The 14,787-nt window shown below is 41.6% G+C and overlaps 2 protein-coding genes across 5 annotated transcripts in view; one reads left to right on the plus strand and one right to left on the minus strand.

Annotated features, from left to right (window-relative positions):
• The window catches only part of SAMD8 (sterile alpha motif domain containing 8), a 51,136-nt gene extending 41,462 nt beyond the window's left edge, over positions 1–9,674 (minus strand). The window contains exons 1-2 of one of the 4 annotated variants that reach the window (XM_078434431.2): positions 5,702–5,759; positions 4,896–5,074 (exon numbers count right to left, since the gene is read on the minus strand). Coding sequence is in view for 1 of the 4 variants with exons in the window: in XM_060642381.3 (XP_060498364.1) it covers positions 9,435–9,608 (174 nt within the window). In the remaining 3 variants the exon portion in view is untranslated. Of the gene's footprint in view, positions 1–4,895; positions 5,458–5,701; positions 5,760–9,434 lie in introns of those variants that run through there. The other 3 variants (XM_060642381.3, XM_060642382.3, XM_078434429.2) reach the window with 3 other exon arrangements.
• Positions 9,675–12,311: 2,637 nt separating this feature from the next.
• On the plus strand, positions 12,312–13,468 carry DUSP13A (dual specificity phosphatase 13A). The gene is made up of 2 exons (XM_078434089.2): positions 12,312–12,460; positions 13,234–13,468. The coding sequence occupies exons 1-2, from the start codon at positions 12,312–12,314 to the stop codon at positions 13,466–13,468; spliced, it is 384 nt and encodes a 127-aa protein (XP_078290215.1).
• Positions 13,469–14,787: the final 1,319 nt, after the last annotated feature.

Consider the following 14,787-nt stretch of genomic DNA (forward strand, 5'->3'; position numbering starts at 1 on the left):
ATCGGTGAAAGACATGAACAGGCATGTCATCAAAAAAGATGTATGGGGGCGCCTGGGTGGCGCAGTCGGTTAAGCTTCCGACTTCAGCCAGGTCACGATCTCGCGGTCCGTGAGTTCGAGCCCCGCGTCAGGCTCTGGGCTGATGGCTCGGAGCCTGGAGCCTGTTTCCGATTCTGTGTCTCCCTCTCTCTCTGCCCCTCCCCCGTTCATGCTATGTCTCTCTCTGTCCCAAAAATAAATAAAAAACGTTGAAAAAAAATTAAAAAAAAATATTAAAAAAAAAAAGATGTATGAATGGCAAAAAAGCACATGAAAAGATGTTCAACATCACCAGCTGCTAGGGAAATGCAAATTAAGACCATGATGAGGTATAAAATGTCACAATATGGAATGCTGTCAAGGATGCAGAGAAACTGGACCTCTCACACACTGCTGGGGGAAAGTAAAATTGTACAGCCATGCTGGATAATAGTTTGGCCAATTTCTTTAAAATCTGAGCATACGCTTACCATACAACTGAGCAACTGTACTTCTGGGCATTTATCCAAGAAAAATGAAAACTAAGGTTAACACAAAAACCTGTATACAAATGTCCCCAGCTTTATTACTTTTAATAGCTGAAAGGTGTATAAAAACAAAATATCCCATAATATGTGAACAGTTTAACTGTGGTACATCTATACCATGGAATACTATTTAACAATAAAAATTAATAAACTATGGATACATACAATAAGTAGATGGATCTCAAGGGCATTGTGCTATTTGGAAAAAATCCAATCTCAAATGGTCATATACAGTATGATTCCCTCTGTAATATCCTCAAAATATCAAAATTATACAGGTGGAACACAGGAAAGAGTATGTATTGAGGGTGGAGGGTAATCCAAGGGAGATCCTTATAGTGATGGAATAATTCTATATTTAAAAAAAAAATTTTTTTTAACTTTTAAAATTTATTTATTTAAGTAATCGCTACACCCAATGTGGGGCTTGAACTCATGACCCAGATATTAAGAGTTGCATACTCTTCTGAGCCAGCCAGGTGCCCCTCTATATCTTAATCAGTGCAATGGTTACACAAATCTACTCATGCTAAAGTAACACACAACTACACACACATTTTGAACCAGTGTCAATTTCCTGGCCTTGATATTGTACTATAAATATGTAAGATATAACCAGTGAAAGGTATGTGGGATCTCTCTGTACTATCTACACAACATACTGTGAATCTTTAATTATTTCAAAATAAAAGTTAAAAAAAAATTTAAAGGAGCAAAATGTCCTAAAAAATAGCAGATGCATCATATGTATGTATCTTTAAATAAGTAAAATGTCAAACTATTAAGAGTTCTCCTCCAGTGGACTCCTTCACTACCTACATTAAACATTTCTAAAATTTCTAAATTTTATACAATAAGCATATAATACTTGATAACCAAAGAGAAAAGACTCTTTAAAGAAAATGAAAACAATATTATTTCTCCCTGTTTGAAGCATATCACACAAATAAGATATGAATAGAAAATTAAGAAAGAAAATCAATTAAACTCAATTATTAATCTACGTATGCATATATACACTAAATAAAAGAAATAGTGAGGCAACTAACAAGCCCAAGAGGTCCAAAAAATATCTAATTGCAGATCCAGCACCATCACCCATTACCAGTGTGACTTTGGAAAATGACTTAACCTTTGTACTTTAAGAGATCAAGAGATTACGAACAGAACCTAATCAGAAATATTAAACATACAATGTTTTGTAAATCAGGATGACAGAATTCTTAAAATGGTAGAATTGGAAATGACTTGAATGGAAGATTTAGTACAATTCCTCAACTGACAGCTTAAGAAACAAAGGGTTGAGAGTTAAATAAATTTCAGAAAGCTATTCTGCAACAGAATTCAACAAATAACCCAGAATGCATAGCAGTTAAGAATGCTGGCTCTGGAATCAAACTGCCTAGATTCAAATCAGGGATTTACAACTCACAGCTATGTGACCCTGCATTAGTTACTTAATCTCCTTGGGCCTCATTATTTTTATCTGCAAAATGGAGAGAATACTAGCTCTTACTCCACAGGCTTATTGTTAAGATTACATGGACTGAAACATGTAATGCTTTTGTAATAATGCTCGGCAAATACAAACTGCTCAGTAAATATAAACTAATACTGCCATCCTCACTAACTCCTCTTTCTGCCAGTATTGCGCTAGGCCTGAAATTAAATCATTAGGACAGTCACCTATCAACTAATAGTTAAACCCACTCTTTTTTTTTTTTTTTAATGTATATTTATTTATTTTGAGAGAGAGAGAGAGCAGGCGAGCAAGGGAAAGGCAGGGAGAGAGAGTATCCAAACCAGACTCCATGCTCAGCGCAGAGCTCAGCTTGACATGAGACTGGATCTCACAAACTGTGAGATAGTGACCTGAGCTGAAATCAAGAATCAGACACTTAACCAACTGAGCCACCCAGGTACCCCCAAACCCACTCTTAACTCAACCTTTGGGTTAATATGAAATAATTATGAATATTTGAAAACAGCTGTAAAATCTTAATAAGGTTTTGCTCAAGATGGAATTACCTTTCAGGGAAACAACAATGTAATCAAAGAACAAACTGAAAAGTAAAATAACAATAGTGATTCCAATTAATCAGTGTAGACTTCAACTCAACCTGAGTTTCTCATATAAAGACTTACTTAATATCAAGTTTAAATAAAAATATATTTCAACAGGAACATATGAATATTTTAAAAAAATATGTTATAGGTTGATGATAATTGATTATTGTTGACATCTAAAAGTACTTCTAGGGGTGCCTGGTTGGCTGTCAGTGGAGCATGAGAATCTTCATCCCAGGAATGTAGGTTCAAGTCCCACGCTGGGTGTAGAGGTTACTTAAAAATAAAATCTTAAAAAAAAAAAAAAAAAAAAAAAAAAAAAAAGTACTTCTATACCTTAACAATTAACTTGGGAAATTTTCCTAAAGTGACAGGCACAGGGCGCCTGGGTGGCTCAGTTGGATAAGCTTCTGACACTTGATGTCGGCTCAGGTCATGATCTTACAGTTTGTGAGACTGAGCCCCAAGTCAGGCTCTCTGCTGTCGGCATGGCGAATCCCTGAGAATCTCCTACTTGGGATTCTCTCTCTCCTTTTCTCTCTCTAAAAAAATTAGTAAACTTAAAAAAAAAAAAAGTGAGAGGTACCAATAACTGGAAATAGACAAACCATCCTGATGGTCTTAATTATACAAACACATAAGAGACCAAAATGACTTTCAAGTTATCATTATACAATCTTTAGAATACAAAGGATATATGAACAAAATGAAAACTTTACTTTTTTTTTTTTTAAGTGGGCTTCGTGCCCAGCACAGAACCCAATGCAGGGCTCAAACTCACGACCCTAATATCAAGACCTAAGCTGAGACCAAGAGTCTGATGCTTAACTGACTGAGCTACCCAGGTGCCCTAAAAACTACTTCTGTGTTTTCAGAACCAATGTTGAGGTTCCTATGATGACAGTAATTTAAATATGCTGGATTTTTCTTGTAGTTTCACTCGATCATGTGTAATCTAAAATACTAGAGTATAACCTGAAGTAATTGTCTTATTTAAAAACCATATATTGTCTTTAAAAACCATACATTCGAATGTCTCTAAAGGAATTTAGAACTGATTAAACTTGATTCATGAACACAAAATGTGCTGTTTTTGAAAGTTATTACTGATTTGGCATACAGTAAAATTTTTTTAAATTATAATTTCCAAGTGACCATATCCCAAGACAAAAAAGAGGGGGAAGAAGGGTGACTGGGTGGCTCAGTTGGTTAAACGTTGGACTTCATCAGCTCAGGCCATCATCTCCCAGTTCGTGCGTTTGAGCCCTGTGTCAGGCTCTGTGCTGACAGCATGGAATCTGAAGCTTGCTTCGGTTTTTGTGTCTCCCTCTCTCTGCCCACCCTCCACCCCAGCTTGTGCATGCTCTCTCTCAAAAATAAACAAATCATTAAAAATTTTTTTTAAAAAAGAGGGGAAGAGATTTTTAAAAATTATATAGTAAATATATTCTCCTTAAAACAATTAAACATTATAGTGAACTCAAGCTAAAATAACATTAAATCCAATTGTACATAATAAAGCTTACTTATTATACATTTAATACAGACAAATTCTATCAGTTTGCAGATCCATAAGCCAGAGCATAAAATTAACTTTTATGAAAGTAAGAAGACTAAACTATAATGTAGAAGAATGAAGTTTACTTTGGGCATTTAGCTCTGCAGTTTGTAGTATTTAGAACTATGCAGCTTTTTTTCTATCCCATTTTTATTTTTTAATCCTATTTTTAAATCTTTTCATCAAATTTTCTTTCTTTTTCTAAACGTTTGTTTATTGTTTAGAGAGAGCATGAGTGGAGGAGGGGCAGAGAGAGAGGGGGACAAAGGATCTGAAGCAGGCTTTGTGCTGACAGAGAGCCCCATGTGGGGCTCAAACTCACAGTGAGATCATGCTTGAGATAAAGAATCAGATACTTAACCGTCTGAGCCACCCAGATGCCCCGTTTACCTTTTTTTTTTTTTTTAAATTTAATTTTATTTTTTTAACGTTTATTTTTATTTTTGAGACAGAGAGAGACAAAGCATGAACGGGGGAGGGTCAGAGAGAGGGAGACACAGAATCTGAAACAGGCTCCAGGCTCTGAGCTGTCAGCACAGAGCCTGACGCGGGTCTCGAACTCACGGACCGCGAGATCATGACCTGAGCCACCCAGGCGCCCCGCCCCATTTACCTTCTTAAGCACAGAGCATTGTTTCCAAAACATCTATGAATTCTGGTATAATTTCAAAAGTTACAAAGACCCTGAACCAATTTCTACCAACCATTTTTGAAACTCCAGCAGTGATTCTTTACTATTTTGTTATGTCCTACTTCTGAGCAGTAGAGTTTGATGCAGCACATTTGAAGAAATTAAATTGCCTTCTTAGTTACATCATCATTCTTTTGGCTGCACTTCAGTTCAGGGACGTTTTTTTCTGTCCAGATCATGCAATCTCATATGCTATTAAAAAAAAAATTGTCATGTATACCAAAGAACCCACACTTTTTCTGGCTCCAACTTGCCTTTAAACTAAGACTCCCACTGGCAGGATGCATCTAATTCTATACCACATCCAGAACCATCACAGCTCAATGAGTAAGAATCTAATTAGACAATATTGCTCAGTTTAAACCCTCAGTTGCAGTAAAATGTTTTACACAATGATGATAATTTAGTAGTAAATTTGATGAGGGGTTCTTGATCTGGCTGCATGCCAGTACAAAGAAATATACCAGCAAAGAAGTATATAAATTCTAATTCTTATTCTAATCACTAAAATGATATTTGGAAAGAGTAGTAGTTTGATATATTGATTGGTAAAATCTTTATTTCTAAATATGCTACACCTCCAAATCAAATCGACATGATGGAAAATGAGAAACTGGCTCAAGATTTCAAAACCCATCACAATATTGTGAAAATATACTGAATTTAGACTCAAAATTTAATGTATAGTTTTGGCAATCTTTGACTTTCATGACAATATTACATTAATAAAACTGACATTGATTTAATTTAGTCTCGAAGTTCCAAATTAAAACCAATTTGCAGACATTTTCAATAACTCAGTGATACGGCATAACTTACAAGATTTGAAATTAGCAGAATTCGTGGTTCTCACCTCCTACTAGATAGAATGTCTTACCTGTCAAGAATTTTAAGAGAACAAAGGATCAAGATATTAGATACTACCTCTCTTGTCCACTGAGACAATTACTCACCTAAGCCCACAATAAAAATTTAAGACAAATATAAATATAGGTCACTGACTCCACAACACTCTTTTGAGGTACACATGATAAAAACTATTTTATGGTGAAAGACTGTGATGAAACTATTGTAACCAAGTTTTCCTAGTTCCTACTATCCTAAGCAAGAGCAAAGATAAACTCATATTATGTTACATTCTGTACTGAAGTGATTTTATTACCAGGAAGACCCAATGTGTAGGGAAGTAACAGAACACTTCAATCTGGAGACATGAAGTCTAGACTCAACTAGAAGGTTAAACTTAAGATCCAGTGATGACAATGCTGTGTATATGGGGGGGGGGGGGGGGGGAGCCTAGGAATATTCACACAAGTCTGTCACAAATTCATATCCAATACTCATGTGACAAATTACCAACCAGTGACAGAGGCAGCATGTAAACACTGAATTGTTCTCCAAGCGTGCCTGGTCCATGCTCTCCAATTTTTGTTAACTTCTGGATTTCTCAAAGGTAAGAGGACAGTGAAACCTAAAGTAAGAATTACTGTCATGATCAATGGCTGTGTTAGATTCACACTACGTAACACCATATATTACATCAGGCCAGAAGGTAAGAATTTTCAAAGAATGTCCACTTAATATGGTCATTCTTATAAGACAAAATAATAATATTCATTAGAACATCTGTGATTCAACAATTTCTCAAAAACAGTGTTTAAATTTCAATTCTCAGAAAAGCCATGAAAATGCTTCCAAATCAACTATGGCAAAGTTTTGAAAACGCATTGAGGATTTAGTGGTTAGCAAAATACATTTTTATAAGTAGTTGTGCAATGTGAGAGTTTTTACAGAATGCAGAGAGTACTACTGAAATCAAAACTGATTTATCTGTGATAAACAAATAAACAGTAAAAATAAAATGTTTTAAAAAATAAACAAAAATGGATTTATCTAAGTATATCTGCAAGTTCTGCCACTGTGGTCATGATGGCTTCTTCTTGTTTTAGGGAAAATGCTCTACCACAAAACTGATTTTCTTTACAACTAAGGGACAGTGAGAACTGTCAAAGGGAAACAAAAGTAACCATTAGGCATTTAATATGTTAATTATACAACTCCAGGGGTGCCTGGGTGGCTCAGTCAGTTAGTCTGACTTTGGCAGGGGTCCTGATCTCGCAGTTTGTGAGTTGGAGCCCCACATCGGGCTCTGTGCTGACAGTTCAGAGCCTGGAGCCTACTTTGGATTCTTTGTTTCCCCTCTCTCTCTGCCCCTGTCCCTCAAAGATAAATAAACATTAAAAATTATACAATTCCATTTAATAGTTTCTTTAATGTTATAGTAATATTAAGATGTAACCTTAATAGAGAGTTCTATTTCAGTTCCATTCAGTAAATTTTTAAATGCCAAGACTTTTATTTAGAGCTAAGTATAAAGGCAAGGTCTTTAGAGAAATCTGTCTGGTGAGGGTAAACAGAGATATAAGCAATAGTAATACTACGTAACTTCCAACTAAATATCTTTTGTATTAAGTTAAAAGGGAGTTAATCTTTTGACAACAGTTAAAGCAAAGAATTCATCTTTCCTTTGAAGAAATAATTACTAGTCCGCTAAGCATTTGAAGATGACAGTCTATATACATAAGCTAATTGAAAAGTTTTTGCAATAAAGTACATTTTCACTGCATGAAGATTAAATAGTAGATACCTGTTTAGAGAAGAAACACTTGATCTAAAGTTTGTTTTGAAATGGCCAACAAATGTGCAAAACATACAGTCAAATAAAAAGTTGCAAAAGTAAAACAACATATGAAACATAGCTAAAGTCAAAGACTTCTTGAAGCCATGTTATAATTTAACAATTACAAAAGGAAATTAACTTACTTATACTAAAGTGAACATAAGTATTGCAATCATTATTTTTCTGGCACAATTATTGTTTTGGTACCGTCTTCTATAGAAAGCATTTGTGTACCCACCTATCCCAGTTCTGTTTACTGACAACTACAAGCATCCTCTATTCTTATTTTTCTAGATTACTCTCCTAAAAATATTATTTATACAATATATACAAAATTGCATCAATACTGGTCCTGCAAATGTATCAAAAGAACTTCTCCAATTTTCAAGAGGTGACTCCAATCCTGGAGTTACGGGTGAGAGAAAGAGCTGGTACTCCTGGGCTGCAGTGATTTCACGTAGACAGTTGGCCCTTGAACAACATGGGTTTGAATTGCACAGGTCCACTTATATGCAGGCTTGTTTCCCGATAAATACGGTACTGTAAATGTATTTATTTTCTCCTCCTTATGATTTTAACATTTTCTTTTCTCTAGCTTACTTTACTATAAGGATACAGTATATAACACACATAACATACAAAATGTGTTAATCAATCGTTTATGTTATCAGTAAGGCTCCTGGTCAACAGGCTATTAGCTAAGTTTTTGTAGAGTCAAGAGTTATAGGGGATTATGACTGCATGCTTCCAACCTCCTGGTGTTCAAGGGTGAACTGCAGTTTTATAACCCTTTTAACCTGCATTGATCATATTTTTACCCTGTGGTCAAAATAATGTGTCAACTCAAACTGTCAAAGCGGAACCAGTCAATACTGAGTCTCTGTAAAACCTAAGCGTCCAAATTCTTGTTTTGAGGTTTGTTTTTTTTTTTTTTAATTTAATGGTAACGTATTAAACCTCTTCTTTTTTAAAGATCTAAACTTGTCTGGTATTTACAGTAAACTTGAAGAAAAAAATACAAAGACAAAAACACGCTATTACTGTTAGTAAAAACCCAAAATGATACCTTTATGTTCAGAATCACCCCCTTCACTATCTTTTCCAAACATCACTTCCTTTTTACTACTTCCCCCCAGTCTTTACGGCAAATCAATGTTCAACACCGCCCCAGATTATTAAAACGATCCCCTATTCACAAATGAGAAAGCCCCATTATCCAAGCACATTACCCTAGCGATCTTCGACGTTTTCAAAGACACCTGTGAAAACGCCAAAGCCCTAAATTAGATCCCCCAGGGCTCTTTTTCTTTCTTGACCCCGTTTCTCTTTTTAAGGCCCTTTAGGTCAGACGACTTCCTAGCGGACAGCCCCTCCCTTTTCCAATCAAACCTAAATCCTTCCCCTAATTACCACCCCCCACCCCCCCGACTCTGGTCAGCTACCTCATCATTCACAGCCGGGTTCCGTCGCTCGCCAGGCAACAACACTGACCGTGTTCCCGGCTCCTACGGTGCCTCGCCCCCACTGCCAAATCCTGGAGCATCTCTTTCTCCAGTCCCGCATTCACGCGGGACCCCTTCGATCTGCTTCCCTCACTATTCGGCTCTCAAAACCTTCCAAGCCCTTGTCTCTTCAAAGCCATCCCTCCCTCAGTCTCCCACTCTCCCACCTCACCTCAGGCTCTCGGCTCAACAGCCTCCATTTCCCACAGATTCCATTCTAGAGCCGACTCTCCAGGCTCCCTCAACCGTCTCCTGTGGCCCCTCCAGACCCCAGTCCTTGGGAGCCCCGGCTCCGCCCCTGACTCCCAACTCATCCTCGGCTGCAGGCGACCCCAAACCCCCCCTCTCGTCAGGCTCAGCTGCCGCTCACCTCTGCGGTCCGGGTCGGGCTCCCCCGACCCAACTCCGAGTCGGCGTCCGAGCCGCTGTCGGAATCCCGGGCCCTCCGGGCCTCGCCGGAGTGAAGCTCCTCGAGCGGCGGGGGCGGAGCCCGGGGAGGAGAGCCCGAGTGGAGACGGGGGCGGTGGCGGCTGCGCGCAGGCATCGCTTCGGCCTGTCTCTGTCGCGCCGGGAGCCACTTGAATCCGAACCGGAACTGCTTCGGAAGGAGGGGCCGTACCGGAGGGAGGCGGAGCCTACGGGCGGGGGTGGGGCCCAAACCGGAAGGTTCGCGGGACTCAAGCTGGGCTGGGGGAAGGAAAACCGCAGCAAGGAAGTCTGAGAGCGCATGCGTCAGGCCCAACGCCAAAGTGGGAGAAAATAAAAGGCTGGTGAAGTTGGGGTGGGGCCTATGGGATTAGTAAGTAGGGTTTGGGAACAAGAAATTACCTAATTCCTTTGGAGGGAGCCAGCTCCTCTGCAAGAGCCAATATCCAGGGATCATTATTACCATTTATTGCCTTTACTTTCTGACAGCGCTTATGCCAAATGTTATATAAATATCTCACTTAATCCTTGTGCCAACTCTCAGGGTGTTATAACACAGAACTGCCCAGAAACCTACCTGAGGTACCGCAGTTAATACATGCCGAAGCCAGTATTCTTAAATCTAACAAGATTCTGTACTCTTCTCATTCCATTACCAGAAAGTACCTAACCTGGCCTAGAATTGGCATAAACCAACTCCAAAACCACCTGTGACCTGAGCTCCAAACCCTCCTTGATCTTGCTTCCCCATCAAGTGCAGGGCAGACTTCGGAGGCTCTGATGGGATGGAGACAGGTTGGGGGGGGAGGGGACAAGAGTGCCTACTGCTCCCGTGGGATGCCCTGCTGTAGCCTTTACCCTCAGGCTGGACTCAAGGCCAGAGGCAGTTGGGAGCCTTCCCACTGATGAGGAAGCATAAGGCAAGCTGAGGGCAAAGCACAAGCTAACAACACCCCCCACCCCCACCCCCGTGGGATATATGTGACATTCCTCAGGCACTTTCAGGCTGTCTGAGAACAAAATAAAGGAACGTAAACAAATGGTCAAGGGGCACCTAGGTGGCTCAGTCACTTGAGTTTCTGACTTCAACTCAGGTCATGATCTCATGGTTTGTAGGTTTGAGCCCCACCACCGGCTCTCTGCTGACAGCTCAGAGCCTGGAGCCTGCTTCGGATTGTGTGTCTCCCTCTCTTTCTGCCCCTCCCCCACTTACTCTCTGTTTCTCTCTCTCAAAAATAAACATTAAAAAAAAAGAAAACAAATGGTTAATCTGAGACTCTCCATCATTTTACAAATTACAAGAAAAAGGCAATTTATCAATAGTTTTATCTCCAGGAACTCCCTACTGTCTTAAAGATAATGCTTTGCTAGAGGGAAAAACAACTTTAGTTTGACAATAGCTAGGCCTTCAGTAATCTGTGAGTCTTAGCATATGGAAATCTCTTTAAGAAACTTCCTCTGGACTTTACCTCCCCCAACTCCATAGTATATAACCAGTCACTCTTCACAGCTCTTTCTGCCCAGGGTCCTGTCCCCAGGCTTTAATAAAATCACCTTTTTGCACCAAAGATGCCTTCAAGGATTCTTTCTTGGCTGTCAGCTCCAAACTCCCACCACCTCAAAACCCCATCACCACAGCAAATCATATTCCTCCCAACCCATCAGGGCCTTCACGAACTCACCTGAGAGCAGGCAAGGCATCTTACCTCTTTTGCCCATAACTGCCTCTGACAGGAGGGCAGATATAGAGCTTTCTTAGTTTCTGTTGTGGGGACAAAAGCCCTTGTAAGCAGGGGAATCTCCCTCCCATCCCCAAAATGTTTCTAATTTTTTTTTTAATGTTTATTTATTTTTGACAGAGAGACAGAGTATGAGCGGGGGAGGGCAGAGAGAGAGAGGGAGACACGGAATCTGAAGTAGGCTCCAGGCTCTGAGATGTCAGCACAGAGCCTGACGCAGGGCTCGAACTCACAGACCGCGAGATCACGCCCTGAGCCGGAGTCGGACGCTAAACCGACTGAGCCACCCAGGCGCCCCCAAAATGTTTCTGATGACAGTCCTTTTGGCTCTTCAGAAGTCTAGGGCAACATTCACTTCCCTTCTCCCCCCTTTGATATACACAGCCCATTTCAGCTTTCTCTTTTGAGAAATCAGCCATCTTCAGTACAGAACCATTGTTCAAACCTTCCCCCACAAACCCCATGGCATCCTTGAGATGAAGTCCTCCTTGCCTCCTCTCCACATTACTCTGACTCCACAACCCTCGAAACTTTCCCTGGGCTGCATAATCCAGAGGCTCACTCAGCAGCCATATGGTTCCCACCCAATTGGTAGCCCACCCAGACCTGCGGTGCTTTTTTTTTATCACTCATCCTTGGAATCAATCACCCCCTCTCCACCCTGGATCTCCACTTTAACTCAGTCCTCAGAACTAAATAGCCTTCCTCAGGGCCCAAAGCCTCTTAGTTCAACAAATGTTTCTTAGGCATTACGATGTGTTAGATACAGAATATCCTTTGTTTCATTTAATCCTCACAATTCTTTGAAGTAATTGCAATTATCCTTGCTTTACAGATGAAGAAACCCAGGTGGAAAAGTAAAATAACTTGCAAAGATACGATGGATTCTATGTTGTCATGGAGTTTGGGGTTAGGGGAGTAACTTGGGGGGAAAAATGTCCTGTTCTCTCTGGAGGCCCCACGACTTGCTGAGTCACTTGCTTCTGTCCCACCTGTCCCTGCCAATCTCCAGGAAGGAGAAATGACACTGGAGAGGCAGAAGAGGAGTGACCGCAGAGACAGAGGGCTGGGTGGGCTGGCCCATGGCTGAAGCCTCAGTCCCAGTGCTGAGGGGAGATGCCGAAGCCACGCCTTGCCCCAGCGTTCTGGAACTGGAAGAGCTCCTAAGGGCAGGGAAAGTTTCTTGCAGCCACGTGGACGAAGTTTGGCCCAACCTTTACATAGGAGATGCGTGAGTGATAGCTCATCGGAAAGGGTGTGGGGAAGGGGACAAGGAGAGACAGTTCTTGGGCTCTTTACCAGAGATGAGGGGTTGGGTGGCACAAGGAGAAATAGTTCTGCGCTGCACATCTCAGGCCAGGGACTGACTGACTCTAGGACTCCTGTGTGCGGGGGTGAGTGCAGTGATCAGATGTGACCACCAGGGGGAGGAAAGCTTTTGCCTGCCTGGATGATTGGAGCTCCCAGAGGATTCTGAAATCTTCTGATATATCCTGGACAATTGGCGAGTCTCAGGGACAGAGGCCTGGGGAATGGTGCTTTCTGGTATGACATGGGATGGACAGAAAGCTCCCCTTCCTGAGTCCAGCCTCCTCTGGACACAGAGTGGGTGAGGAAGGTGAATCAGGGAAGGTGTCATTAAACATTTGCAAATTAGAAACAGGTACGAGGTGGTGGCCACAAGAGGCCAGATGTCCGTGGGAGGGCATGGGGCAGGAAAGGAGGGGCAGCTGGATTCCAGAGCTGAAGCAATTCTTTCCTTCCTGTCTTGGCTAAGGCAGGAGCAGATCATCTCAGGTAGCAAAGAGGGTCTGAAGATAACTCCCTATACCACCCACCCTTCCACCAGAAAGCTCTGAGGCCGGGGCTCAAGTTTACTGGGTTCCTTCTTGGTACCCTTTGGATATTGATGGCTCTGTCCCCCTGAAGCAGGGAGCCAGACAAAACCTCTCTTCTGGACCCCATGGCTTAGCCAGCAACCAGTCCCATTCCTCCCTTTCCTAGGGCCACGGCAAATAACCGCTTTGAGCTATGGAAGCTGGGCATCACCCATGTGCTGAATGCAGCCCACGGCGGACTCTACTGTCAGGGCAGCCCTGACTTCTACGGCAGCAGTGTGAGCTACCTGGGCGTGCCAGCCCACGACCTCCCCAATTTCGACATCAGTGCCTACTTCTCCTCAGCAGCTGACTTCATCCACCGTGCCCTCAGCACACCCGGGGGTAGGAGTTGGGTCTGAACTCATATTCCAACCTGCTCAGTCATTGGGGGGCGAGATATCAAGTTTCCCCTCAAATATGGGTGCCCTCCCATTTCTAGTTTTTCAAAAGCCTTCAGGTTTTTAAAAATCCTCTGCTCAGTGCTACTACAATTTATCCAACTTCATTGCTTCATAGACAGGGAAACTGAGGCCTAGAATACAAGGTCATGTCACGAGTTAGGAGCAGTCCTGGGACTGAAAGCCAAGTTTCACAAATAGCAGAACAGTTCTTTCTCTGCATCATTCAGCTTTGAGAAATTGCCATTTAGTAACTAGATGTCTGGTTTCTAAAATATTTTCAAACGGAAAAGAAAGCAAACTTAAAAAAATTTTTTTTTTAACGTTTATTCATTTATGAGAGACAGAGACAGAGCATGACTGGGAGAGGGGCATAGAGAGAGGGAGACACAGAACCCAAGGCAGGCTCCAGGCTCTGAGCTGTCAGCACAGAGCCCAATGCGGGGTTCAAATCCACAAACTGTGAGATCATGACCTGAGCTGAAGTCGGACACTTAACTGACTAAGCCACCCATATGTCCCTAAAAAACCAACAAACTTCTAATACCCAGGGTAGAACAAAGGAGGCTGGGGAAACTGGAGCCCGCACTCTGTGTTTATCCTGGGTAAGGGCCATGTCCCTTCTTACCTGACCCTGGGCAAGCCAGTGTCCCTCTCTGGACTTCAGTTTCTCATCTATGTGACAGGAAAGACAAGACTATGGCTCACAGCACTCTTTAACATCTAGAGCACTTTGACATTCATTTTACAAGCATTCATTTACCAGCTATTTATTATTTTTTCTGTGCCAGGCACTGAGCTAGGTACTAAATCCACACTTAGACAAAGCAGGCTCCCTGCTCTAATGGAACTTGCATAATCAAAACTTATATGTTTTGTGGAAAGATGGTCAAAATGTGGAGTATTGTGGGTACTATTCCTTTGAATGGGTAAATGTGAAGAGACGTGGGAGACCAGGGACAGGGCAAGGGTGCTCAGTCCAGAGGACCAGGAAGTGAGGAGACTTCCCTCTACAGCAGTATTCACTGGGCCACATGCAAAAAGGATGAGCTGCTCTGTGATTCAAGTGATACCATGAGTGGTCAGGAAAGCCTGGACAAGGAAATCATGTCTTAGCTGAAACCTGACAGATGAGTACTAAACATTAGTCAGACCATGAGCTAGAGAAGCTATAGGTAGTTGGAATAGCATGTTCTAGGGCTGGAGGCCAGAGACCATAAGAGCTTTAAGGAACTCAAAGTTACCCAGTGTTCTTAGATCTGAAGGTTGGGGTGAGACAG

Source organism: Panthera onca, chromosome D2 (assembly GCF_046562875.1).
Source record: "Panthera onca isolate mPanOnc1 chromosome D2, mPanOnc1 haplotype 2, whole genome shotgun sequence".
Taxonomy (NCBI): Eukaryota; Metazoa; Chordata; class Mammalia; order Carnivora; family Felidae; genus Panthera; species Panthera onca.

Bases quoted from the DNA above. Each gene is read 5' to 3' on its own strand.
- DUSP13A (XM_078434089.2), top strand. From the start codon at position 12,312: ATGGCTGAAGCCTCAGTCCCAGTGCTGAGGGGAGATGCCGAAGCCACG. The intron at 12,461-13,233 runs GTGAGTGATAGC...TCCCTTTCCTAG, and splicing joins AACCTTTACATAGGAGATGC to GGCCACGGCAAATAACCGCT.